The 26881-nt window shown below is 39.9% G+C and overlaps 1 protein-coding gene across 1 annotated transcript; it reads right to left on the reverse strand.

Annotated features, from left to right (window-relative positions):
- Positions 1-356: 356 nt before the first annotated feature.
- Positions 357-26087, reverse strand: ntd5 (ntl-dependent gene 5). Its single transcript, NM_001386345.2, is given in 8 exon segments — positions 357-1095; positions 1330-1527; positions 6183-6365; positions 11453-11529; positions 11647-11785; positions 22517-22708; positions 22846-22992; positions 25988-26087. Coding segments are annotated over 8 exon segments (1086 nt in total). The 5' UTR covers positions 26055-26087; the 3' UTR covers positions 357-1012.
- Between the last annotated feature and the right edge of the window lie 794 nt (positions 26088-26881).

Raw genomic sequence — 26881 nt, forward strand, 5'->3', positions numbered from 1 at the left:
GCACACAATGGAGTGAGTGACGTCACTGTGACGGGTAGGGTTAGGGGTGGGGTTAGGTGAGCACATTAAAAAGCATTGGATGCAGCTCAGATTGCACTGCACCAGGTCTGCATCCTAACCCCTCTTGATTGTCTAGCTGTTGAGTGTACATGGGTTGTAGACTCGTTACTGCTATGCATTGTGGGATTGATTGAGTGCACTTAATCTCCACTACAAACACCACTAAAAAGGCTGATTTGTTGGTCTTGGGGAAGGGGCCAGTGTGTATTTTGCAGCCACTAATTAATGCGGCTTTTGTGTGTTAACACAAATTCATGGTTAATTGAACTAAAATCCGTTCTTTTAATGACAACACACATGTTCCAGTTTCTTTATTGTAGATTTATAAGATATGGAGAGGAAAATACATTCAAAAAATCCTTTATGAAAGCAATCATTCAGCAAAGCTGCTTCAGCAAGGCTTTTTATGCTATAATACACACAGGTCTACTCTACTCTTCATGTAATCCAGTCAAACAGTTCAGTCAAAGTTCAGTTAATGCTATATATTTCATAAAACTGCTTTTGGAATGAAGTAAATCTAGAAAGAATCACAACATGGCACAATTTTGGAGCCTGGAAGCACTTGTGTGACTGACGAATGTATCAGCTAAAACACTTTTAACACAGAAATATAATAAGATAAACGCCAGAGTAACTTCTAAAGCAGTTTTACACTTTGTACGACGACATAACAAGGGAGCAGCTAATAGCATCCACAACCTCCAGCAAGTATGAGGGTGTTTGCATACATCAGATATGACATAAACTCTGTTTAAGGTAACTTTGTCAAAGCAACAATAGAAAAATATCAAATAGAAGACATAAGAGTTAGACGAGGCACGCATGTGAGATCCTGCTGAGATCCTGTCCGGAAAATCAAAAAGTAGTTGGCACATTAAGACAATTTATGTTAAACCAGACTTGAGTCAGATTGAGAGTCATGTGCCAATATGAACATATTTTGATGAGATCACTGAAGATCTGCAGGATCACATGCGTCAATCTCAGAAACCAGTCGATGAGGGTAAAGCTTGAACTGCAGCCAGGTAGGATCTAAAGAGAGAAAATACAACTAGTTATCAACAGAGAACCATTAGTACTGTTATTGTGAAAGTTAAACCACACTGAACTGAACTTCATCTTTGAAAACTGGACTGAAACAGTTGGCTAGAACTTCAATGTTAAGCTGCTTTGACACAATCTACATTGTAAAAGCGCTATAGAAATAAACATGAATTTAAAAATGTAATTGAATATATTAATTGTGAAACTGTGTTGATTGCCTACCAAGGTAGCAGCTAGGTGCCTTTAACTCCCCATCTACGCAGACCTCAGTGGCAGTAAAGCTGCACAGTTTTTCTGGATGTTTACAGAAAAATGTCACATTCTCTCCATGAGCAACCACACCATCCGTCAGATCATATGGCCAGCGTTTTACTCCTCCCACGATCACCCTGCTGCGCTGAGCTGGAACTGGGCAGCGGGCTGATCGGAAAGATGAGGGAGGAAAAAGAACGATAAGACAAATTTGTCATGACAAAGAGAAAAGGTTTATGATTTAAGGCTGCAAAGCAAAACATTCCAAACCTTGAATCCATGGCCCTGACTCCACCCTGCTTTAACATGCATATTCAGTGATTTGATCACAAGTGGTCATCCATGATGCATCATGCAGTATTAAAAGTGCAGTAGGTGATCTGCCTACAAGCTATTCGTTAGCATAATATCTTTAAAACCTATCTCCTTACCCTGCTGTCCAAAGCCACCCCTCCTGATATCATGAACGTGCAACTTAAAGATGACAGTAGACAATCCACTACTAGATCATGTCAATCACCAGTTAAAAAAACTTTATAGTACTTTATAATACTACAATTCTGAAGGAAACGCTAAAATCTAGCACGTATTTAATTGTGTAGCAAGCAAATCTTGTCATAATGTGCAATATTTCATGCATGCAAGGATCGCTGGTCTCACTCTCTCACAAGCTTTGTCCTAAAGCAACTACTGTATGCTTAGTGGTTGGCCTGCAGCATGCAGGAATTACACTTATTACTAAGCCACACTTACATGCTATTTCAGACCGAATATTTAAAGTAACACGGTAAACAATATAGAGAGCGCGTCACAGGTTTTCATTGTTCAAAAATGAACCAATGTGATGTGGAATATAAAAGCAACTTCACCTCAGTAAAGCAGGCTGGGCGGAATAGCGCTATTTACCGATGTGTTGTTGTTAACGTAAATAAAAATCAGCATCATCAATGCAGTAAAAGTTCCCTTATGAAATTGAAAATAGTCACATCAATCGTTCACCGGAAGATTTTAGTTACTAATAATAATAATTCCTTACATTTATATAGCGCTTTTCTGGGCACTCAAAGCGCTTTACACACAATGGGGGGATCTCCTCATCCACCACCAGTGTGCTGCATCCACCTGGATGACGCGACGGCAGCCATTTTGCACCAGACCGCACACCACACACCAGCTGACTGGTGGAGAGAAGGCAGCGATGAAGCCAATTGGAATATGGGGATGGTTAGGAGGCCATAATGGACAAAGGCCAGAGGGCAGATTTGGCCAGGATGCCAGGGTTAAACCCCTACTCTTTTCAAAGGACATCCTGGGATTTTTAATGACCACAGAGTCGGGACCTCGGTTTAACGTCTCATCCGAAAGACGGCGCTCAATGAGCAGTATAGCGCATATACTGGGGCATTAGGACCCACACAGATCGCAGGTTAGGCGCCCCCTGCTGGCCTTACTAACACCACTTCCGGCAGCAACCTAGCTTTCCCATGTGGTCTCCCATCCAGGTACTGACCGGGCGCAGCCCTGCTTAGCTTCAGTGGGCGACCATGTGAGAGTTGCAGAGAGCTAGCTGCTGGTGTTGTTCAGTAGCTGCAGTTACTGAACAACACTTCTGTGCAAATAAACTATTTGTAACATAACACAATCTACTTCTACTAAAAGAGTTTTAAAACAGAACATTACCTGTCAAAAAGAAATACTTCAGCAGGGGCAGACTGGCCATCTGGCAGACCGGGGAGTTTCCCGCTGGGCAGACGCACTTTTTGGGCCGGGCTGATCATCGTCTTAGATCTGATCAGCCCATAAAAGGCTTAGCAGCCTATCGTTTTTATCTTTATTGATTGACGATGCTGTGATCTGTGACTCTCTGAAAGTAAGATGCTTTTTTCTCCAGACAGACAGACCGGGCCGGCCCATGTGACACTCTGCAGCCCATTGGTTCTTTTCTTTATTGACATTAGGCTGACCCAATCACAAACTCCTAGTATTTTGGACTCTGTGTGAGCGTGCATTGTCTGTGTGAGCGTGCATTGTCTGTATATCAAAATAGTCGAGAGTCAGAGAGAAGAAACAAAAAGGCTAAACGCACACGGCTAAAAACGCAAATCACGTGACCACACACACACACACACACACACTCTGCCTAGAGATGCACCCAGTAGTTCAGCGCGGGTGCTTTGAGCATAAACCCCAGGTGAGAATATAGTGCATGTCGGACAGTTCATCAACTATCTGCTGAATCTCATCTCACTATAATTGTTAATTGGATATTGAATTCATCTTGTTGTCTCTATCTAACGACTCTTCGGTCTTTTGAATCACTTGTTCTAAGGTAACTCTGTTTTGGCTGAGTGCAAAGATAAGCTAATATATTAATTTATGTAACCACGTACACTGATTCTGCACATTGACTGATTGCTTACCTTCATAGTATACATTTATTGACCGTTATACTTTTATAATGGCCATTATTGATTATTAAAACTGAAATTCTGCAAAAGAGACGGGGTAAAGTTCGTTCTTTTCAATGAAAAAGAAAGGAGGCAGTTATATTTAAGACCTGTTTTGTAATAAGAATGCAGAGTGAAGATGACGGTCATATAAATTTGTAGCTCCACGAGGCTGTTTGGTGTCTGTTAATCATAATATCAAAATGAAACAAATTTCCTTATATTATGTTTTCATTGTTCAGATGAATGAGGTTATAAAATACACTGTTCCCTTTGAAGATTTACTCATGCGTCAGCAGGATGTTTTTGTTATGTTTATTATTAAATACAGGCTGAGTGAATAGTGTATTGAACAAGCTAATTTGGCTTTAGTGTATGAGTGTGTGTGTGAACGAGTGTGTATGGGTGATTTCCGATACTGGGTTGTGGCTGGAAGGATATCTGCTGCATAAAAAATGCTGGAATAGTTGGCAGTTCATTCCCCTGTGGCAACCCTTGATAAATAAGGGACTAAGGCGAAGGAAATAAATGAATGATAGTGTATTTTTTAGAAACTTAACAAATATCTTTATGGACAGTATACAGAAGTTAAATTGAGATGAATGTCTGTATTTATTTATTTATTTAATATATATGGCTTTTGTGTTTTATAAAATAGGAGTTGATAAACATATTGGACATGCACAGATAGATAGCTTTTTGATTGAATGTAGTGGGCCGCTCTGGCCCAAAATGCCAGGGCCGATTTTTTGCCCCAGTCCAGCCCTGACTTCAGCCATGGTGTTGTCCTTCCTCCACCGTGCAAAAGTAACTACAATATGGAGAATTAAGTTGTGGTTCAGCATTTTTTTTTACTGTCATTCTCTTGTATGCACCTGCAAATGGCGTAAATGTGTAAACAGAGGTGCACAGATGTACAAATCTACATTTGTGTACAGACAGTTTGAGCTACTTATCAGAATTATGGAAATTGTCGGCCCAACAAATTTTAATTGGATGAACATTTTTTAGTCTTATGCCTTACCCAGAATACAAAAATACATATAAATACATTTAGATCATTTACTTTAATCATTACAATTGGAATGTGATGAGACTTTGATCCAGCACAAAAAGAAATGTTTCTGAAGACAATCACCTACTGCACCTTTAACATGCATTCAAGTGCATTTCTTGCGACCACTTGTGTTTCATAAGAGTGCAACACAAAAGCAACAATGAAGGAACAAATTAGGGCTGCACGATACTGGAAAGATATGTGATATTGTTGTTTAGTATTGCGATAACAATATTTCTTATGATATATCATTTCCCTATACATTTTTAAAAATTATTTATTTAATTAATGATATTAAGAAAAACCAGCAAAATATTTTTTCAGATCTAATTAATTCTAATCCAGTCAAAGTGCAAAAATAAAGTCTTTGAAACTTTGAGGTTCAATACTCCAATTTCTTCTCTTGTCTTGACTCCTGCCATAAGCACTTATTTTCAGCTCTGGGTTTACCTTTGGGCCACTCCAGCCAATAGCAGAACAGCAACTTGTAGGGAGGTGGGGATAAAATAGTAAGGCCCCATCTGATTGGCCAAATTTAGAAAAAACAACCAATACATCAAATAAATGTAATTTATCCCACATGTCTCAGATACGTATTTTGCATACTGTATACTACTATCGTGATAACAGTAATTTCGGGATATATAGTGCAGCAAGCAGAAAACTACAATTTTGATCTTAATCCGTGTGTTAAATAGCTTGTTTTTTTATGATCACATGATCAGTCAGGAGGCGAGGCAGTGGCACAGTAGGTAGTGCTGTCGCCTCACAGCAAGAAGATCGCTGGGTCGCTGGTTCGAACCATGGCTCAGTTGGCGTTTCTGTGTGGAGTTTGCATGTTCTACCTGCCTTCGCGTGGGTTTCCTCCGGGTGCTCCGGTTTCCCCCACAGTCCAAAGACATGCGGTACAGGTGAATTGGGTAGGTTAAATTGTCCATAGTGTATGAGTGTGTGTGTAAGTGTGTGTGTGGATGTTTCCCAGAGATGGGTTGATGCTGAAAGGACATCCGCTGCATAAAAACTTGCTGGATAAGTTAGCGGTTCATTCCGCTGTGGCGACCCCGGATTAATAAAGGGACTAAGCCGACAAGAAAATTAATGATCAGATACTGATCAGTCGGTAGGCAGAGAGTAGGTGGTCTTTTGTGAGAGTTTAAATGCATTTGACTAGGTGAACATCTAGCACAATTCAATCAAATTTTGCTCTCAAAGTGTTTGAGCATGCACAAGCTTAAAACGTTTTAGACTGTTTACACTTGTAACATCCTTGGATTGACAAATATTTTTAAATGTTCTGTGTTGTTTCCAGCTTTCCTTACCTCTACAAGCAGGCTCTGCACTCCAAGTCCCATTAGGTAGACACGTCACTTGATTTGGTCCATCCAACAAGAAGGTCTTTTTGCACAGGTAATAGATAGTGTCACCAACATCATATTCAGTTCTCTGGACGGCCACCAGGTGTCCACGATCAGCAACCTCCTTAGGAGGAGGACAAACCACACCTGAGAACATACATATGCACACACCTAAGATTTCAACAGTGCCAGCTTATTCAGCAATTTAAGACCAGTACAAATCACAATGTGAGTTTAATAAGTCAGATGTATGTAGACTGAATGATCCTGACATCTATTGAACTGTAAGTTGTGGAGATACTTGTTATTGAACAGTAAAATGGCATCAGTTTGCATATTTTGGCAGTTGTTGTTTTTTTTAATACAGTAGGAGAATATGGATACAGTCATTGTTAAGGGGAAAGACAGCCGTTTTGTTAAAGACAATTGATTTAGTTTGTTTTAAGATGCTAAAACTATAGCATTGTGTTGGCTATTTAGTAGATGTGGGTCTAAGCAGAAAACCCATTGTCACACAGTCATCCTAATTGTCAGATTTGTTCCTTTTTGCAAAACCATGGCACTGTTCATTTTTCACTCTACAGTGTGATGGACATTTTTATTTAACAACATGTTTTTGTAAAATGCTGTCAGAAACTAAGCAGTTTGGTACTGGCCACAGGCAAAGGTTTTCTTTCCCACCAGAAATGTATCTTTCCTGGAGTTAATTGGCACAAATGTGAGTGTACGTGCACTGATGGGTATAAAACTGTCTGTTGAGAAGACTGCCCAGATAGCATATGAATGTGGGCCACTTTAGGCAGTTATGCGGCACTGGTGGTATTCCTACAGCCCAGACAAAATGAATGTGAGCCTAAAGTAGCACACTTGCACAATGGCAAAAGGGGGCCAAAGATTCAAATTCATATATAGGCCATTTAGGGCAAAGATTTGGTACTTATGGCAAAATGTAATCTGAATGTGAGCTTAATGTGCTCCATGTGAAAAATGATAAATTTGGCCCATATGATGGAGGACAAATGTGGGCCACAGATGGTAAAAATGTGGCATAGTCATTTAAAGGTAATCTGAGTCTAAACCTAAAGTGGCTCACACATGTAGGTGCAAATGTGGCCCAGTTATCTTAAGACAGGGGTTTTCAAAGTGTGAGGCGCGCCTCCCCAGGGGGGCGCCAGAGCATGTCAGGGGAGGCGCGGGAAAAAATATTATATAATAAAAATATAATTATTAAGTTTAATTATTATATGTATTTTTTATAATTTTTAAACGTTTTAATTAGACAAAGCTAAAAAAAAATACATCAAAAATAAGAAAACCTTTTTTACCCAGAAGGCCATAGCTGTGAATTCGCTTCTGTTTGGCAAGCCCGCCAATACAGGTAAATGCCTGCTAATCATGCTGCTAATACAATGGATCGGTTTCTGAGACCCCACGATTCAAAGCCTTCAAGTTCAGGGCTTAAACCCAAAAGAGGATGATATGATAGTCAGTATTTGAGTTTAGGATTTACGTGGACAGGACCAGCTGATGAACCACGACCGTTATGTGTGGTTTGTCAAGATATTTTGGCTAATGACAGCATAAGACTCGCTAAACTTCGGCGACACCTTGAAACCAAGCATGATGAGGTAGCAGAAAAACCTCCAGAATTTTTTTGTGTGTGTGTGTGTGTGTGCGTGTTTGGGAGGAGGGGGGCGCCAATGGATAAGTTGTGTCAAAAGGGAGGCCCACTGTCTTAGACTTTGAAAAACCCTGTCTTAAGACATATGTATGCCACTTTTGGCAAATTTTTGGCGCAGTAAGCTCTGGCTATTGTGGCTGTGAGCCTAATGTGGCCAAGAGAAAATATGGCAGACGTGGCCCAGTTATTTTAAAACATATGTGGGCCACTTTTGGGGATATTCGGCACAGTAAGCTAAAAGTGACGAAATCAACACCGTCAACATAAACAGCAGAATCAAAAGCAAATAATGAAAACTGGAGCTTCAATAAGCTGTACAATGTATTCATACTGCAATGCATGCTGGGATTTTTGTACTTTGCCACATCCAGCAAGTGTAAAGTATATGAATAAAAGTAAATTGTGGCCCAGAATAGGGTCAGTTCTGGTTCATTTGGTTGAATTCTTGCTAATATCTAATATTGCTGGCTTATTTGTGGCCCAGACCCTGGTGTGGGCTGGATTTGTCACATGAATTTTGCTAGATGGGTAACGCACGGTCTCTTACACATTTACTCCGCGTGTATGTGTAACAGGTGTCATCCTGCAGAATTATTTTAATAAACAGCTTTTTTGCTTTGCTCTAACTCTTGTCTGATTGAAGTCATTTAGCAGATTTCCACGACAACAGTATGTGCGAATAGAAGTAGAATCACCATTTATGAGCTGAAATTCTTCAGGTCATGTTTGTTTTATCATTATTATTTTTGGTTCTAGGGTATTTCAGCAAATTTAAAGCCTGCTGTCTATGATATAAGCCTTTTATCATCTAATCTCTCCATCAAATGACAGCAAGACTGCTTGTTGTAATTCAAGAAATGTCCACTAGGCCAAAAAAAGCATGGCACACTATGTTCCAAGAACACAATGATCATAATAATAATTATTATTATTAATCACAATTATTGACATGATTGCCAATATTTCATGAATTGTATTGAAAAAAGAAGGATTCAATTTGATTATTAAAGTTAAAAATCGACTGTTGAATTGCAAGCTTTTAATGCAGATTTTTTTCTTTTTTAAATATGTGGGTTTAGACCTTAAATATGTTGGCCCATTATAATGGACAGTGGATTTGTTAAAAGGATTTGTTACCCAAAAAATAACATTTGCACACCCTCACATGGTTCCAAAGTTTTACTATTCTGTTAAACACAAAAGAAGATATTTAAAGAAAGCTGAAATCCTGTAATCATTGACTTCCACAATAGGAAAAACAAAAACTATGGAAATACATTTTCCGGCTTATTTTGTGTTTGAAAGTTTGAAACAAGTAAAGGCTATGTAAACGATGACAAGATATTTTTGAATGTACGCTCCATTATTGTGTACAGTGGGTTCGAATGATGTGCAGTTTATAAAACAAAAACCTGAAAATGACATTTATATTCCCAGCAGGCACTTGATGTCAGCATGATGTCAGATTGACGTTGTACAGCAACGTTGTGGGGACGTTGCATTTTGTTTGTAAATGAAAATCGGGTTGACAGCAGAACCCAATGTCAGTTCAATGTCCAACGTCCAACCTAAAATAACTAAATATCAATGTCTATTGATGTTACAGCTTGATGTTGTGTGGATGTTACCACTATGACATTTATCAGACATCGGATTTTGGGCAATTAAATGTCCGTATTTGACCTCAATATGACGTTGGTTTCAGATGCTGGCTCGATGTTGGACTTTGGTAACTTTCTAGCACAACCTAAAATCAACCAAATATCAATCTTTTAACGTTGTTATTAAACATGAAAATTATAATGTCTTTAGACGCTAGCTAGACATTGAATTTTGGTCACCTAACATCGCAACCTAAATCTAACCTAATATTAACGGTCTTATAACGTTGTGTGCTTGCTGGGTTGTTCAATTTTTTTACCTCACAAAAAAATCAACAATTTGTATTATTTTATATTTAATTTTATGTTGATTTATTGTTATCAATGTACAACAGTTTGGACCTGATGTCAGTTTTTTACAAGATTATTTTTTTCTCTCATTTATGAAAGTCTTAAGAACAGGGACGATTATTGAAGCACCATTAACATTTGCAAACCATTAGTGTGTTTCTCAAAACAACTTGCAGTAAAAGCAACACTCAGTGGATTATATGCAAACACCTGTAACATGCTCAAAATCTCTATTCATCTCTTAAAAGGAAATATTTATGAATCAATCAATAAACAAATCAGGGCCAAACACCAATAAATTACAAATAATTGTGTCATTGTTCATTAATAAATGTCTATCCAATTTAACACTGCCCTCTTTAGTATTTCCTGATGCAAACTATGCCTACAATTTTGGTTTTGACTGAAAATGCTCAGGCCTATGTGCTTTTGCAGATTTCCATATCCTTTATAAAAACAACAGAAAACATTCATACATTAAACGGTATATTAAGAGACTGGAGAGTATTTGCAGTTAAGATTTACTACAAAAATTATCAATATAGAAAGTGCACTCCGTTGGGTTACATAACTGTTCCGTCCACAATACATTTAAGTAATTAATTGATTAAATGATTCAAGTAATGATACGCAAATTTATAAATTTTTCATATTGAGAAAATACACTCACTGGTTTCCAATTACAATTCAAAATGTATCAGCTATTAAGTTTTTATCTGGACCATGTAGCGAAGCATCACCTTGGAATTATAAGGTCCTATCTGCATTCTGAATGGTTTGAGACACTGCTCACTGCAGAGCCATTTGAGCAGAGCTGAGCTCCAGCGAGGGGGAGCATGAGCTCTCGCTCCTCCTCCTATAAGCTGTTTTAATGCGTACAGCAACCCCACCCCTAACCCTACCCCCAGTGACATCACTCGTAGAAGAAGTGCAAGAAAGGAGGAGCGAGAGCTCAAGCTCCCCCTCGCTGGAGCTCAGCTCTGCCCAAATGGCTCTGCAGTAAACACCACTTGAATGGTTTTGAGATATTGAGCTTCAAAGTTTTTGCATTCCATAGCAAACAGTATGTGTGTAACATTTGTTTTTCAAATAAAAAGTCTTAAAATGTAAACAACTAGTAGCATCCCATAATGTAATTAAGTTGTCATTTAATAAGAATATGGCAGTGACTCAACTGACAAAAAGGTCAAGATTTATAATGCTAAGGTGACGAACGGCAGACAAAACTGTAAGGCCTAAATGCATAACATAACCAACAGGGGGCAGCATTGCACCACCATATATTAGTCAAGCCCGCATCGGCTTCAGTAGCGATTCACACTCAAAAATTCATTTACACATAGTGCCCCATCCACCTACTCACAAGCCCACACAGTCTTTGTTGCTCTTCTCTCTCCCGCTGTCCCTCTCATCTCATTACTTAGTAAGTAGCATGGCGTGCAAGAGCACACAACCAAGATCTCTTTAGCAGTTCGGCTCAACATTTTCCACTCAACCATACACATTCTAATACACCTGCTATTTCATTTAAGCAAGATTTCTGTCTCAATCAGTCCAATGTGAAGGTGTTTACGTAGACATGCGCACACATACACACTTACGGCGACAGATGGGGTGAGGGTATTGCCACGTCTGGTTCTCATGACAGATATTCTCACTATTTCCAATCAGCACAGATCTGTATGGGAAAGAGGACGAGGTGTGTAGATTGCATAAGCATAAAAAAAACAAGACATTCTGTTTATATCAGTGGCAGATATCTCTTTCCAGTTGAATTCTTTCTATTCAGTCTCACCCAGATGCACATCGGTACTTGATAGTGGATCCCGTGGTGGCACTGCCCTGCACAGAGAGCAGATCATCATCTTCAGGCAATGAACAGGACACATCAGGCACCAGACCCGGCCCTGCTGAAACATCTCCGCCTGGGGGGGCTGATGGGAAAATCAAAATAACTTGTTTATCTCTTATTTTGAGCATTTGAACTAAAATGCTTTGTTGGTTTGGTGGACAAAAAAATCAATCAAGTAAAATGTATTAACATGTTTTCCTGAGGTAACGGAGCTATGTGGGTTTGCAACTCACTCTCTTAGCCTCAAGAAGCAAAGAAGTTACACTGGTGCTGTGACTTGAATAAAAAAGACTGGTTTAAGCCTGGTTTATACTTCTGTGTCAAGTGACGGGCGTAACCCACGGCGCATCCAAAGTATGTAGCTGTGCATTTATACTTCTGCACGCTGTCTCTGTTGGTCTGCAATAACACTTCGAAATGCTAGTTGGCAGTGAGGTGTTATTGTTCCTCTGTTTCGAGTTTCTTCGTTGGTGTTTTGTTTTTTCTGAACGCTTCCTGAATGTACAAGTGGCTCAAACTCGCTCATTTTGAGGCAGGAACTGGCGGACATGCAACAACTTTAACTATGAGGTAAACACAAAAGAAAACTTTCCATCCGGAGCTCCTTCACAGGACACTTGTAAACAAACGCTCCATCGGGCTCGCGCCTCTCACGCGGCTCTCGGCCCTGCCCAGACTCCTCAGCACTACCAAGCCGACCAATCACATCGCTTGCGGTACACGTCGTCATTTTTTGAGAGGTGCACGTCAGCGACGCTGACGGCCACGGCGTAGGGCTTGACGCAGAAGTATACATCAGCCAAAAACCTGAGGTCCACCACACTGCCTTTTTTGTTGAAAAGAAAATGAAGCGCAGTTTGTTTTTTATGTCACTAGGCAAGGACTGAATTAGCTGTGTATTGAGCACGAGTGCTGCAAATTCAAGATTTGTGGGTCATACAGCACAAAATAAAGGATGATTTATACTTCTGCGTCAAGCGCACGCGTATGCTATGGTGCAGCCTACGTGTTGACGCATAGCCCTACGCCGTGGCCGTCGGCTGACGTGCACCTCTCAAAAAATGTAACTACACTTCGCAACGACTCGTAGCGCAAGCTCTGTTTTTGGTCGGCTTGGTAGCGCTGATGAGTCAGGGTGGGACTGAGATTTGCGCGAGCCCGATGGAGCGATTGTTTACAAGTGTGGAGTCCCGTGAAGGAGCTCCGGATGGAAAGTTTTGTTTTGTGTTTACCTCATAGTTAAAGTTGTTGCATGTCCACCGGTTCCTGCCTTAAAATAAGTGAGTTTGAGCCACTTGTACATTCAGGAAGCGTTCAGAAAAAACTAAATACCAGCGAAGAAACTCGACACAGAGGAACAATAACACCTCACTGCCAACTAGCGTTTCGGAAGTGTTAATGCAGACCAACAGAGACAGTGCGCAGAAGTATAAATGCACAGATACACGCATTGCATGTGCCGTGGGTTACGCCGTTCAATTGACGCAGAAGTATAAAACAGGCTTAACTCAAAACAGCAACCACAAGTCTCTCCTCCATCTTCAAAAGTCTCTGTAGTCGTCTTGACAACACAAACACTGCAGGTATTTCAACAGAAACCCTGACTCTGCTTTCATTTGATTGGAGAATAAAAAAGATGCGACTGATGTAACGCACTTTTCCACTCAGAGTTGACTGTATGTTGAGCACACAATGCACAATGAAAAAAACGCAAGGCGCAGCAGGAGATTACAATGCTAGGCACGCAGGGCTCATAAGCAGCACGCAAGCCGTTAGTAAATCATTCAAACCAGGAAGAGGGGGTACTAGCAAACACTCTTAGACCCCAGCCAATAGTGCCAGCCACTTGTGTGCTTCTGGAGGCCATGGAAATGAGTTTCATTGGTACAGCTCTCACTAGCTGGCCTCTGTTACGCAAACAATGCAAATTTTACTTTTATCTGAGTCACGGCACCAATGTAACTCCATCAGTTTTGCACATCCCACTTCAAACAGGATTCAAACCAACCTTTCCAACAGAGAGAGAGGAGAGAGGGCACTAACAAAAGACCACAGTCTATAGTGTCAGCCACTAGTGCACCTGTAGAGGCAGGGGAGTGAAGCTTATATGTACAGCTTCCACCAGGTGGCTTCTTTTACACTGACACCCTTATGCTGTCACCCTTATGCTGTGTTCACACCAGATGTGGAAAGCGTGGATAAATCATGCTTTTCGCGTGTAAATAGACGCGTAAACATTTGAGTTTACTTGCTTCAATCGTGCGTCAAATCCGCTTCATCCGCGAGTTAAATTCACATCAAAACAGACACGCTTTCATGTCATGGGCAGGGCTTCTTTCTGCCCGGTGACTCTAGCTTCATTGCTAAATGGCTAACATGAGTTTTATTGAGAAAATAACTGTGTTTATGTGCTTTATGAATGCTAAAAAAAAACAGCGTTGATTCGTTCGGAACCGTGTCTGAGTCCACTAGATCCTTTCAGAAGTGCACCCTGCTCTGTGAGCTCATTAACTCCTCCAGAAACTGTACATGGTTGAAAGAAGCATTTAGCGGTGCTTCTGACTGAGCCGAGCCCAGTTTAATGAACTGTTGTCAGTGTGTGCAGGAGGATATTCCCCCGGGACACCGACAACGTCATAATCATACCCGCACAAGAGCAAGCTCCTGATTGGTTAAAGCGGCGTGAATGTCTGCTGAAGTTCAAATTTTCAAACTCAAGCAGTTTGCGCTTTAAGAGCATCAAAAGCACAGAACGCTCAATACGCGTTGCGCCATTTGTGCATATCGTGCCACAGTATGTCTATTCACGCCTTTGCATTGACTTAACATGTAAATCACTCGCGCTTGATGCTTCTTCGGCATCTGGTGTGAACACAGCATTAGTGGCCGATCACCCTAAACACGCTTTTTGAGAGGTTGAGAGGTGCCCTTTTTGAGGCATATCTTTAAATGACTCCCATGGCCTCCAGAGGCGCACTAGTGGCTGGGGTCTTTAGAGTGTTTGTTAGTGCCTCCTCTTCCTGGTTTGAGTCCTGCTTGGAGTGGGAGGTGTAAATTGAAGAGTTTTCTTGGTGTCGTGACCTGTAGCAGTGAGGTTTGAGGTGGTTGTATAACTGTGGCCAGTAGTAGATGTTGAGCTGGTAAACTTTAATTCCAGGTCTCATCATGGCATGCATTAGAAACTGATGTTATAGGCTGCAGTCTTAGTTTTATTTTTATTTTTAATCTTTGCCATTAGTGCTCACTCCTATGCTGTAAACCTTGGTTTGATTCTTGCTTGGAGTGGGGATAAAAAGGTTACACTGGACTTGTTCTGGTTTAGACAGAATATGCTTTCTTGGCCTCAAGCATTGATGTACCTTGGGTTTAGCACCCTGTTGCTGGTTTGTGGTTTGTTTTTTATGAGACAAAATCTGGAAATTCTTGGTAAATTTTTACCACTTTTATTATGACCGGGGGCAACCCACAATCCTTGCCGTTTTAGAGGCACTCTCACCCAGTTTCTTTGCTATAATAATTTGGCCCTTGACGAATCAATGGAATCTTTATTCCTTCCCATTTCTCCTGCATCCAAGAGTCATATCAAAGCAAATATTGTTGATATAACATGGCCACATATTAAATCAACCCTTTATTAGCCATAATTGGCTCTGCAGAGTACATTTAAAAGAATGAGAGATTGCAAAATATTTGTGAGCAAATCCAAAACTATTTTGGAAGGCAAAATTTCTTTGGGCAGTTCAAAAGTTTTGCTAGAGAATGCAAAGTTTCTTAAGAAAACTCTTGGGAATTAAAACAAGCGCTTGGTGTAGAGCAGAGAGTAAAAGTGTGCCACACCAGGAAGTTATAGGACCTAGCCACCAGGCTAGTCTCCCTAGAACTACATTTCCCTAATTTGCATTCGCAGGGCTTATTAGTGTGTCTTGGGATAAACAGTATCAGAATGTAAACATAAATTATGTCACTAAAAGAGCAAAAAGAAGAACAAAGAAATCTCCAACAACAACTACGACTAGTGATACATATCATCAAGATAGAGAAATGGACACATCACCATGGTCACCATTGTCTGTTAGCATTCTGTATGTGTAGGTCTTGCTACACTTTAAAATACAGTGTTTGTTTTGTGTGGCATGCATTTATCCAATCAATGTACATTTGCATCCCCTAAAGTTCCTATTGTCATGGGTTAGGCCAGTGTTTCTCAACCACGTGGAGGACCACCAGCACTGCATGTTTTAGATGTGTGTCACAAACATTTTAGGTCTCTAAATGAGCTGATGATCTGAATCAGGTGTGTTTGGTTAAGAAGACATGAAAAATGTTCAGAGCTGGTGGTCATCCAGGACTGTGGTTGAGAAACACTGGGTTAGACCCTACACTAGGCGTGTCAAACTCAGTTTCTCAAGGGCCGCAGTCCTGCACAGTTTAGTTCCATCCCTACTTCAACACACTTACCTGTAGGTTTCAAACAAGCCTGAATGATTCAATTAGTTTGATCAGGTGTGTTTAATTACAATTGGAAGTTGGAGCACCTGTGTCTTACACTAAAGTATGAGCTAATTTAGTTCCCCAGAAAGGTTATGCAAAAAAGCCACCACTTCCACCAACGGTTACAGGGACTATGAAGGTATTACTCTAGTGTCAAAGCTCGTAAATACACCCAAAGGCCTTCTGTTATTCAGCTTCAGGTCCATTATTCAGTCTCTTCATACATGGTCAGGACAGGAATCTAAATGGATGACCCTGTGACTACTAGCCTGGGGATTTTATTCACTACATTACGAAGCAGGAGTACAAATACATGACAGGGTGAATAGACAGATGGATATTTAGGGTTGACAAATGGATTTGCAGGTCACCGTGTGGCTGAGCGGGTACCCAGATGATGGATGGACAGAATGCGTGGCTCGATTTTGAGTTTTATCAGAAAAATCCATCTGGAACAAGCTGTTCTCACATTCCCTATTGAGCAGTTGACTCATGCAGTTATGTATCAAATCTCTCCCCCTTTTGTGAGGATGACTGATTAATGAAGGGGGAGGAAATCACACAGTCAACATGCACACACACTAAACTTCCATTGTACAGCTTTGAATGAGCTTGAACTTTGTGTGTGAATCCGGCGTATGTTCATGCCTGCCTTTGCTTGTGAAATATTCCATGCCACTGATCTGCAAATATAGAGTACTGCAGGACAGTTTTCACAGACCCCAAACGCCCACACCTCAGCTCTTTTGACAGCTCATTCCTAGAAATACCTCTCATGTTACTCCAGGAAATGTGAGTGTAAATGTGTGCATGCGATAGAGGGGGATGATACTGGGAATGTTGCAGCCTGGAGCTCAGCCGATTTACGCCTCCTCTCCACAGAGCTGGAGTCTTTAGACTAAAACCCCACCATCCAGAAACAAGCAGTGACCCAGGTCTACAAGCTCTAAGCATTTGTTCCATAAACAACCAAAAAAAACACATTACTATGCAGACACTGACACATATTCCTCATTTTTATCTCGCATTCATGGCTGGCTGTCCTCAATATCACCACCATCACTTTGTTGCTATGTAGCATTCTCTCTGAATTGCGTAAATCTGACAACAACTTGACAGTTTGCAAACAGGATGAGGGCAGTCCGACCCAATGAGACACTAACCAGTGCAGATGATCACCAGAGTAAAGTACATCATGTACATCATCTGTTTCCACCTTTCAATAAAGGGAGACTGAGCCTTTATATGCTGTACATGTCTGCAATAACAGTATAAATCAGGAGTTTTCAAATATTACAATTCCAAGGACCCCTACCAAGTCTTTGAGCAACCCAGGCAGGCTCATTCTGATAACGTACCTCTATATCCATTTCTGGAGAGTGCCAAATATGTCCCAGGAGCCACTTTTTTCTTTTCTTTTCGTGAATCCACCAGAGACCACTGTGTATGCTTTTTGAGATCTTAAATTTCTCCCACGAGTACCATTTGCACCTGCTGTTTTTGCGTGAATCCACCAGAGAGCATTGTTAACTGACTGTTTGATTAACTGACTGATCAGCTGACCCACACTCCTTCTTCCCTAAACCCAACCAATAGTAATTTAAAAAGCCCAGAGATATTATTAGGGGCCCATGACTGACCGATCCCCCCTCCCACCGGCCCCCCACTCTTCACTTACATCCGCGACCAACTGCTTTGCCTGTGTGTGTGCTTGGTGCTTGTGTGTGTGTATGTTAGTGTGCGCGCACGAATGAGAGAGAGAGAGTGAGAGAGAGTGAGAGAGCTTTCCCAGATAGCATAATACACTCGGGCCCGTTTCGGCTAGATTCTCGCCTGCCAGAGACTTACCACTCAGCCCGGCTCCGGCTGCCGGACTCCGGATGCTTGTGGACTCACTGCCCGATTCCGGCCCGAATCAATCGGGCCAGATGCGGCGGCCGTAAGCGAGAATCGGCGCCGGAATCGGCCCGAGAGTAATGTGCGCTGCGGCCCGGAGCTGGCGCGACTCAGTATTTATATACCCTTATATAAAACCTTTTGGTATTACATTGGTACTTGATACATGGTATTACAAGCCTTTGAGTTGATATAACACCAAACGCCTGTGTGTCTGCTTGGTGCTTGTGTGTGTGTTAGTGCGCGCGCGCGCTTATGAGAGAGAGAGAGATTTGTCTGTGTGTGTGTGCTTGGTGCTGTGTGTGTGTGTGTGTGTGTTTATACAGACAGCTTGGCTGTCTGGACTGTATAGCTGGGGGATTTTCGGTTTCGTTCTCCCCCGCTCTTTAGCGCGATCGGGCGCGGCGGGCAGAAAACGGGGCGGGTCGGGCAGAGGGACAATAAATTCTTAATATAAGCGGGAGCGGTTGGGTTCGGGCAAAAACCTGGCGGGTGCAGGCGGGAGCGGGATTCAAAATTTAGTCCCGCGCAGATCTCTAGTGTAGAGCTAAGGGGAAGGGATAAATACCCCTTTGAATGATGATTTTTCAGGACCACACTCGAAACCATGGGGTAAGAAAATTTCCCAGAATACAGCAGCCACAACGGCAGGATCACTGCACCCGGAAGTAAGGAGGTCGACAAATTGGTATTTTTTGTCATTATTACAATTTTTTACAACAAACAAGCATATGTTTTACATTCACGTTTTACAGTCATGCTTTAAAAAAAACGCTAAAATAAAAACCACTAAATTTTGCGATCTATGATCCCTAATCATAACTCCTGTATAGCAGTCCCACAACATTCTGTCACTCGATGACTCTCGAATATCCTGTCAGTAATGTCTAGTGGCTGGGAATGGGCTTTTTACAGTGTCTGCTATAATGTTAGTGTTGTTTTTGTGTGTTTACATAGATGAATATGGCTACGGTGTAAATGCGCAGTATAGTTACGAACTTATTGCCACATTAAATCGTTATGATAACATAAAATATGCTTTCAGTGATTTCCTGAAGATAAAGACAAAAAAATAGCACAACTGGAATACCTACAGTGTTCGCGATCGTCTGAACTCATATGAAGCAAGAGATTGCGACGACCTATGACAGGGGTGGCCAACCCTGTTCCTGGAGAGCCACCTTCCTGCAGATTTCAGTTGCTACCCATATCAAACACACCTGAACCAATTAATTAGAACCTGAACACCACCTGATAATTACAGCCAGGTGTGTTTGATTTGGGTTGCAACTGAAATCTGCAGAAAGGTGGCTCCCTAGAAACAGGGTTGGCCACCCCTGACATGTGATGACATGTGCAGGTACTGTAATGCTGTCCCAATTCTTACATTTTGAAGTCCTTCCCCTTTACTTGTAAGGGCCAAGGGGAAGGGGAAGAGGTAGGGGTACAAAAATAGAATTGGGATTGGGCCAAAATGGACAACAGCCAACTGAAATGAGAACGCATGTTCTGCTCCTGCATGAGAGGATGTACTGTATCTCTCCATAGCTGCAGGTGGCAGTATCTGTACTGTCATTTCACAGTTGGAAACTGGAGCTAGCGCTGCACACATACTAACAGTAAACAAAGCAGCATTTATATACTGTTTTCACAGTACTTCTTGCTCACCACAATGGGGTTCACTAGTGCAAATATATCTGAAAGTCTGATAATCCAGATTGTTTGCAAATATTTAATAAATTCAACAAATTTACAGCCAGCTTCTTTGAGTTTCACTCTGATTTGTAGCTGAAAACCCAATAAGAGCACTCTCTTTCACTGACATACTCAGATCATGGCATCATTCTTTCTCCAGTTGCTGATTTTTATGATATATCAAATTTGATAGTGCTATCTACTGACTTACGTCACTTCAGAACACCTTGTGATGGTGTAAATTCAACCAGGAGAATAATAAATAATAAAATTTAGCTCTCTGTGGATTTACCCTATGGATAGATTCTATAATGGAGTTCCAGATTGATAGTTCCAATAGATCAGTGGCCGATCCCCCAAGCCGGGATCTTGTTAGGGGCAGCTTGGAGAAATCCCCCACCCCCCAAGCTTGCTCCAACCCTAATCAAACACAGCTGATCCAACTAATCAAGGTGTTAAACTACCGGAGACTATTAAGCAGGTGTGAGTTGGAGGTGGCTGGATCTAAACTATGCAGAGCTTTGGCCCAAAGTTTGAGACCACTGTTATAGATAAAGAGAGGACCTAAGATAAGCTCCAAATGTGAGTAACAAAGTTACTCACCAGTTTGCCAATACTGTTTTTAATCCTTAAAATACAATACAACAAAATACAATACAGCAATAATATGAATGCAGTATGTTCAAGCATGATTATCAATTGAAAACACTATTGTAATTCTAAGAATATGTAATCTGGTGTGCGGTGCTTTGTTATTCTTATGTGGGCAGCTTATAATAACTGTTTTACTTGTCTCGAATGGTTCAATGGTTCAGTTGTTTGCAATCTGTTTTCACATTTTTCACAAGTTTCACATTTAAAATCCTAAATGACCCCGCATCCCTAAAAACATCCTAATGCACAGTTCTGTGCACTATATGCTTATTTTTGTTAAATAATTTTATATAATAGCTAAATCTCTTACGTTATATTTCTCTAATGTATACATTTGTTTAATCTAATTATAGTCTGAACAAAAACTGCAGTCTGAATGAAAATGTAGATTCATATTTTTACACAAAACAAAACACTTGTTGACTTTGCCTAATGATGGACAGTAAATTTACTGTCCAAATGTTTTTTTTTTTTTGATAACTGTAATTAAATTCTCTATTAATGATAATTAAACTTTCATATCAATGGGAAACTTTGGTTTAAGACTAAATTGCATATAAAGTTCTATTATAGATTTAAAGGCTATGCGATGGCATCATTTTGATGTTTTATGTAAACATAGTTATTTAATTTTGATGTTTAATTATTTTAAATTATCCTAAATTGTTTTTCAAATGTTTAAATAATCAAATTCCAGTGCTGTTTTCTGATCTAATCAGTAGGCATCAAACCTTTCACAGTGTCACACGAGCAACTGCTAATAGTCACTTTCTAGTGCCAAAGTGCTCATTTGGTGAGTCTCAATTCTTTTTTTAAGGGAGCCAAACTGTGGAATGATTTACCTGTTAAAAATTAGAAAGTAATATAAATATTTTTAGTAGTGTTCTTAAAAAGCAGTTAAAAGAAAACAGCAGTGTTTGCACAAATAAACTACTGTTTGATCATGCCACCTTTGCTTTTGCCTTCAGTAATTTTATGTGAAGAATTATAATGTATATGTATCTTTTTTATTTTCATTATGTCATTATGTCAAGTCTCACAGGTGTTGAGAATTAGCAAGTCTGTTAATTGTGATGCAATGTTACCGCTGTAATTGTGATGTCTATGTCAAATAAATAAATAAATAAATAAATAAAATGTTGCTCATAGTGTGAAAATGGGACATGTACCTAATATCGTCGAAATGATAATACTTTATAAATCTGTTGCCGTCAAATGAGAGAGATTTCAAAAGGAAACTGATTTTCCAACAACATTAAACCCATAAGAACCTGAACAATCATTCATTCATTCATTCATTCATTTTCTTGTCGGCTTAGTCCCTTTATTAATCCGGGGTCACCACAGCAGAATGAACCACCAACTTAACCAGCCAGATTTTACGCAGCGGATGCCCATCCAGCAGCAACCCATCTCTGGGAAACATTTACACACACGTTCACACACACACACACTCATACACTACGGACAATTCAGCCTACCCAATTCACCTGTACCACATGTCTTTGGACTGTGGGGGAAACCGGAGCACTCGGAGGAAACCCACACGAAGGCAGGGAGAACATGCAAACTCCACACAGAAACGCCAACTGAGCCAAGGTTCGAACCAGCGACCTTCTTGCTGTGAGGCGACAGCACTACCTACTGCCTCGCCCATGAACAATCAGAATACTAATTATTGAAAATAACAATTGTTTTCCCTAGTTTGTAAATAATTCATGTACAAGTATGACTGGTTCAAAATATATATAATTATGAATGCTACAATACAAAAAAAATGCTTTTCATACTTTAAGTTTTTGTCTTTTTAATGTTGAAATATCTAAAACATCTTAAATCAAGTATTATTTTCTAGACAAGAAAAAATATATTTTCAGGAAAAAAACAAGTCAATTTTAAGTTTTTACTTAAAACAAGCTAAATAATCTGCCTGCAGTTCAATTAGTTTGAGCAGTGTTTTTTGCATTGTAAAATTTCTCAAGTCACTGACCAGTAATGAGTACAAAATGTTAGTGTTGGGCCATGGATTGATGGCAAGATGTATGGATGCATAGATGTTTAAATAACTCTTTCTTACCCGAACAAACAGGCTCATCTCCACTCCATTGCCGGTCACCTTGGCAGCGGCGTATTGTAGTGTCCAGTCCGTTTGACAAGGTGTACCCAGACTTACAACGAACCTCAAGCAGGGCAGAGAAAGAGGGTGAAGGGGAAAGGAGAACTATATCAGAATGTTTTCCAAGCGGTAGAGGCCACGGACACATACGACCTGTTCACAAAGTAGAATCACACGAAAACCTTGAAAACTTCCTTTTAGTGTATCATAGGTTTAACAGTTGTTTGTAGTTTCTTTTTTTTTTAAGCTTATTGTAAATGTTTGTGTGTTCAGATGTTTGCAGCTCTGACCTGGGACCACACAGCTGAGTCCACACTGGCCATCGCAGAGACACTGGCGTTTGTTGCCGCAGTCTTTATCTTGCTGACACTTTTTTGGGCATGTCTGTCTTCTCTCGTTACCCAGTATTCTTTCTGGGCACTGCTCCGCTGCATCTTCTTCAAGATAAATTGTGAAGAAATAGTACAATTGTACGAAAACACAATAGCCACAGTTGGGATGTTATCGAAAAAAATTGGGTCAAACATGGACAAACCCAGGCGTTGGGTAAATTCTTAATGATAAAAAAAGGTTTGTCTATGTTTAAGCCAAATTTTGGCTAAACTTTTGGCCAAATATGACTTTTGAACTCTTGCTTTTAAAAATGTTGAGCCAATGTTGATCAAACATGGACAACTGGTAAAAACATGGCCTGGGCAATCCCAAAAGCTGGAATTAATTTTTTTATTAAATGTAGAGCTCAACTTTAACACAACTGCTGGGTTTATTCATATTTTACCCGTGAAACACAGCATTAACAGGACTGTTTTTGAAGTCGCTCAAGAATAAATCACTCATCAGTAAATGCTTCTTCAAAGTTGTTCCTTGGCATCCAACAAAATACATACATCAGTTACTGATGGACCTTTTAGATTTACAAATATGAGACATGAGGTGTTATTTGAAAAAGTCTAAATAAAAGTACTGTACCACTTTGAATTAGTTTTTTTTTTTTTACCTAATTAATGCATAAGAGAATAACTCCAAAGGCATACAATTATATTTCTTTTGCTAGTAATGGGCATGCAGGCGACTCCTCACTCTTTAAATACAATGTTCAAAAGCAATTTCTATTTATTTACTCTGTGCCATAAAATATCGTGCTCTTAAATGTCTGGCCATCTGCCCAAAACACTGTTCACTGAACTGAAACCAGGTGTTAAACACAATATGTCCACATAAAGAAGACAGTGATGAATGTAGCCCACCCATAAACAGGATGCAGCAATTAAATGTTACAAGCCCATAACAAAACAGAACGCTCGTAGCAAAATAAAGAGCTTAAAGGAATAGTTCACCCAAAGATTTTAAAACTCTGTCATCATTTATTCAGCCTTTACTTGTATAAAACCTGTTTGGGTTTCTTTCTTTTGTTAAAAAGCAAAGCAGATATTTTGAAAAACATTGGAAACGTGCAACCATTGACTTCAATAATATTAGTTTTTTTCCTACTATGGAAGTCAGTGGTTACAGGTTTTTAGCTTTCTTGTTTAGTAGAATAAAGAAAAAAAGGTTTGGAGGCACCTGAAATAATGATTTTTTTTTTTTAACACAGTTGCACATTTTAGATAGAAACTTAAGATTATTCACTGTATATGTATGCAAAATTCATGGAAAACTAGCTCTAAAAACAGATTCAAGGCAATTTTCTGAGGGTATGGAAGTAAACAATAATAAAATTGACATTTTTGTAAAGCAGAAGTAAAAATTCTGTTTACTTACCCATGTTATTGCAAAACTTCCAACCCAGACTCATTCTGAAAAGCACCGCTAGATACATTACTGGAGAGCGTCAAATACATCCCAGGAGCTTTTGGGGTTTATTTTGTTTTCGCGAATCCACCAGAGTCCGCTGTGTATCTTTTTGAGATCTCAAATATCTCTCTCGAGTGCCATTCACGCCTGCTATTCTCGTAAAAATCTACCAGAGGCCGTTGTCGACTGACTGACTGACTGACCGATCTACTGACCCACCCTCCACCTTCCCTAAACCCAAACCAATTGTTTTCAAAAGCACCAATTGACCCACCCACACCCTTCCCTAAACCCAGCTGACAATGTTTTAAAAAGCAATCGAGAAAAAGAAAAGCCCTTGTCTGCTTTTTACTACGTTTTCAGATTTTACCACTATTCTCAACCTGTTGTTTACTTGTTTATTTTATTTAATTTTTTTGGCTTCATTTTTTTCTTACCCACTTTCTGAAACCGAACTCAAACCTTGTTGTTGTGGTCAACTCCCCTCTGCATCTAAAGTCTGCCGACGTACATGGCAAGCTACAGGACAAACTGGTAACAATTATTTTGGACCCCATTGACTTCCAGTATAGTGGCAAAAAAGTTCTTCAAAATATGAATTCAAAAGAGAAGCAAAATGAAGTAAATGATGATAGCATTTTTAATTTTGGGTGAACAGAAATTTCATGAAAATATGACGGAGACTGAAATGTGTTTTAAAACTTTATGGGTAATACTTCAATAAGGTTGTATTACAAATATTTACTCTCATCTTTGTTAATGTTTGGTAACAGAAATAAAGTTGTTTAATAGCTCTTCTTAACTCATGGTGAATTAACTAATGTTAACAAGCATGAATTAGTATTTTAACCCTTGAACTGCCTGTTCTACCAAATTTTGACAGTTTTAAATAATGGTTCACACACAACATTGTTCACAAAAAAAAAAAAAATCAAACAAACATCGTCCTGTTGCACCACTTGATTTGATGTTGATGTAAAAAGACAAGAAAACATGTTAAATGATGTAATTTAAGTTATGTTAGTTAGTTAGTTTTTGAATAAATTGGTCTTACACTTTATATTTTCTGATTCTTCATAGTATATGTATGAATTCCAGTACTTTCACCATAAACCGACATAGCAACCATTTAGTAGAGGTTGATATTTTAGAAATTAAGGGATGCATTGAAAAAAAAATGTATTGGATGTGTTAACTAGCAACATTAGGAGTTAAATGTTTAAATTTAATTCCTCAAAAATGTTTAAAAAAATTTAACTTAATGTTAAAATGTTTTCTTGGTGGGGTAGTTAAAGTTTTAATAATGCATCGGCCTAAGTGTTGAACTATGATTGCTGAACAAGCATTGTAAGTCATGTTAGTAAATACATTAACCATTATAAAAAGTTATGCTACAGTGTGACTAAATTAGGATAGAAATATGATAAAATATGAATAATAAATTCTGAGAATTAAAATATAGTCTGTGTTTCTCCTACAAGTTACAAAAGCTGTAATTCATCAACTATTCATTAACACACACACACACACACACACACAAAACGTTTTTTTAAATGATATAAAGACTGTTATTTGGAAAGCTACCCAGCATTTTCTCAGTATTTTCTCCCAGACACCTCCGCACAAGCTCACACTCACCTGATGCTGCAGACAGGCTGCTGAGGGCCCACACACACATAAAAGCCACGAGCAGAGATCGCTCCATCTTTCCCGGACTCTCAGTGCAGAGGTTATGAAAAAGCTGGTGACACGGGAGAGGGGATTTAAAGATGGGGAGAGTCTGGAGGAGGGGGGTTTCTGATGTGTGATGGCGAGGGAGGAGTGGAGCCGTCGTACAAGCAGGAACACACACACACACACACACACACACACACACATCTGGATCGTATCTGGAGTGTTTTGAACGCCGGGTTGAGAAAGACCTTTCACCCAATTCCTCTGATGCCAAATGAGCTCAAACACTCAAATGACAGGGCCTCGTGGATACACTCTTCTCCACATTCACACACACACACGCACACACACACCATGCCAAGTTGACCACTGACTGTATCAGCGTGTGTATTAGTATGAGTGACCTGACTGACACTGACTCATCTCAGCGCACCGCCGTTAAACTCAGCATCCACAGGCGGCAGGGAAACGACTTCCTTTTTAACAAGAGTAAACACACACTCGCACACACGCGCGCGCTTTGACAGTTAAACGTGACGCGCTCCCACACAGAGCGAACAGCTGAGCCAACAAACAAACAGGCACATTCAGGTTAAGTACGCTGATTTATTTCTACATCTCACTCTTTTGATGAATGTCACACATTGTGAGAAACACAATCTCTTTATTTCTCTCAGCCAGACATGGGAACAAATACATTAAAAAGGTGTTTGTGACAAGCTACAAATACTCGCTTTTAAACGTGTTGGGTAAATCCCTTCAGACCTGAATTATGTTTTCTGAGTTAACCATTTTCTCTGTTCTAGGGCTTCCATAAACGAGACGAGTATAAAAATAAGCTGAAAAAATTAAATGGAG

Source organism: Danio rerio, chromosome 16, assembly GCF_052040795.2.
Source record: "Danio rerio strain M-AB ecotype USA chromosome 16, GRCz13ab, whole genome shotgun sequence".
Classification (NCBI taxonomy): domain Eukaryota; kingdom Metazoa; phylum Chordata; class Actinopteri; order Cypriniformes; family Danionidae; genus Danio; species Danio rerio.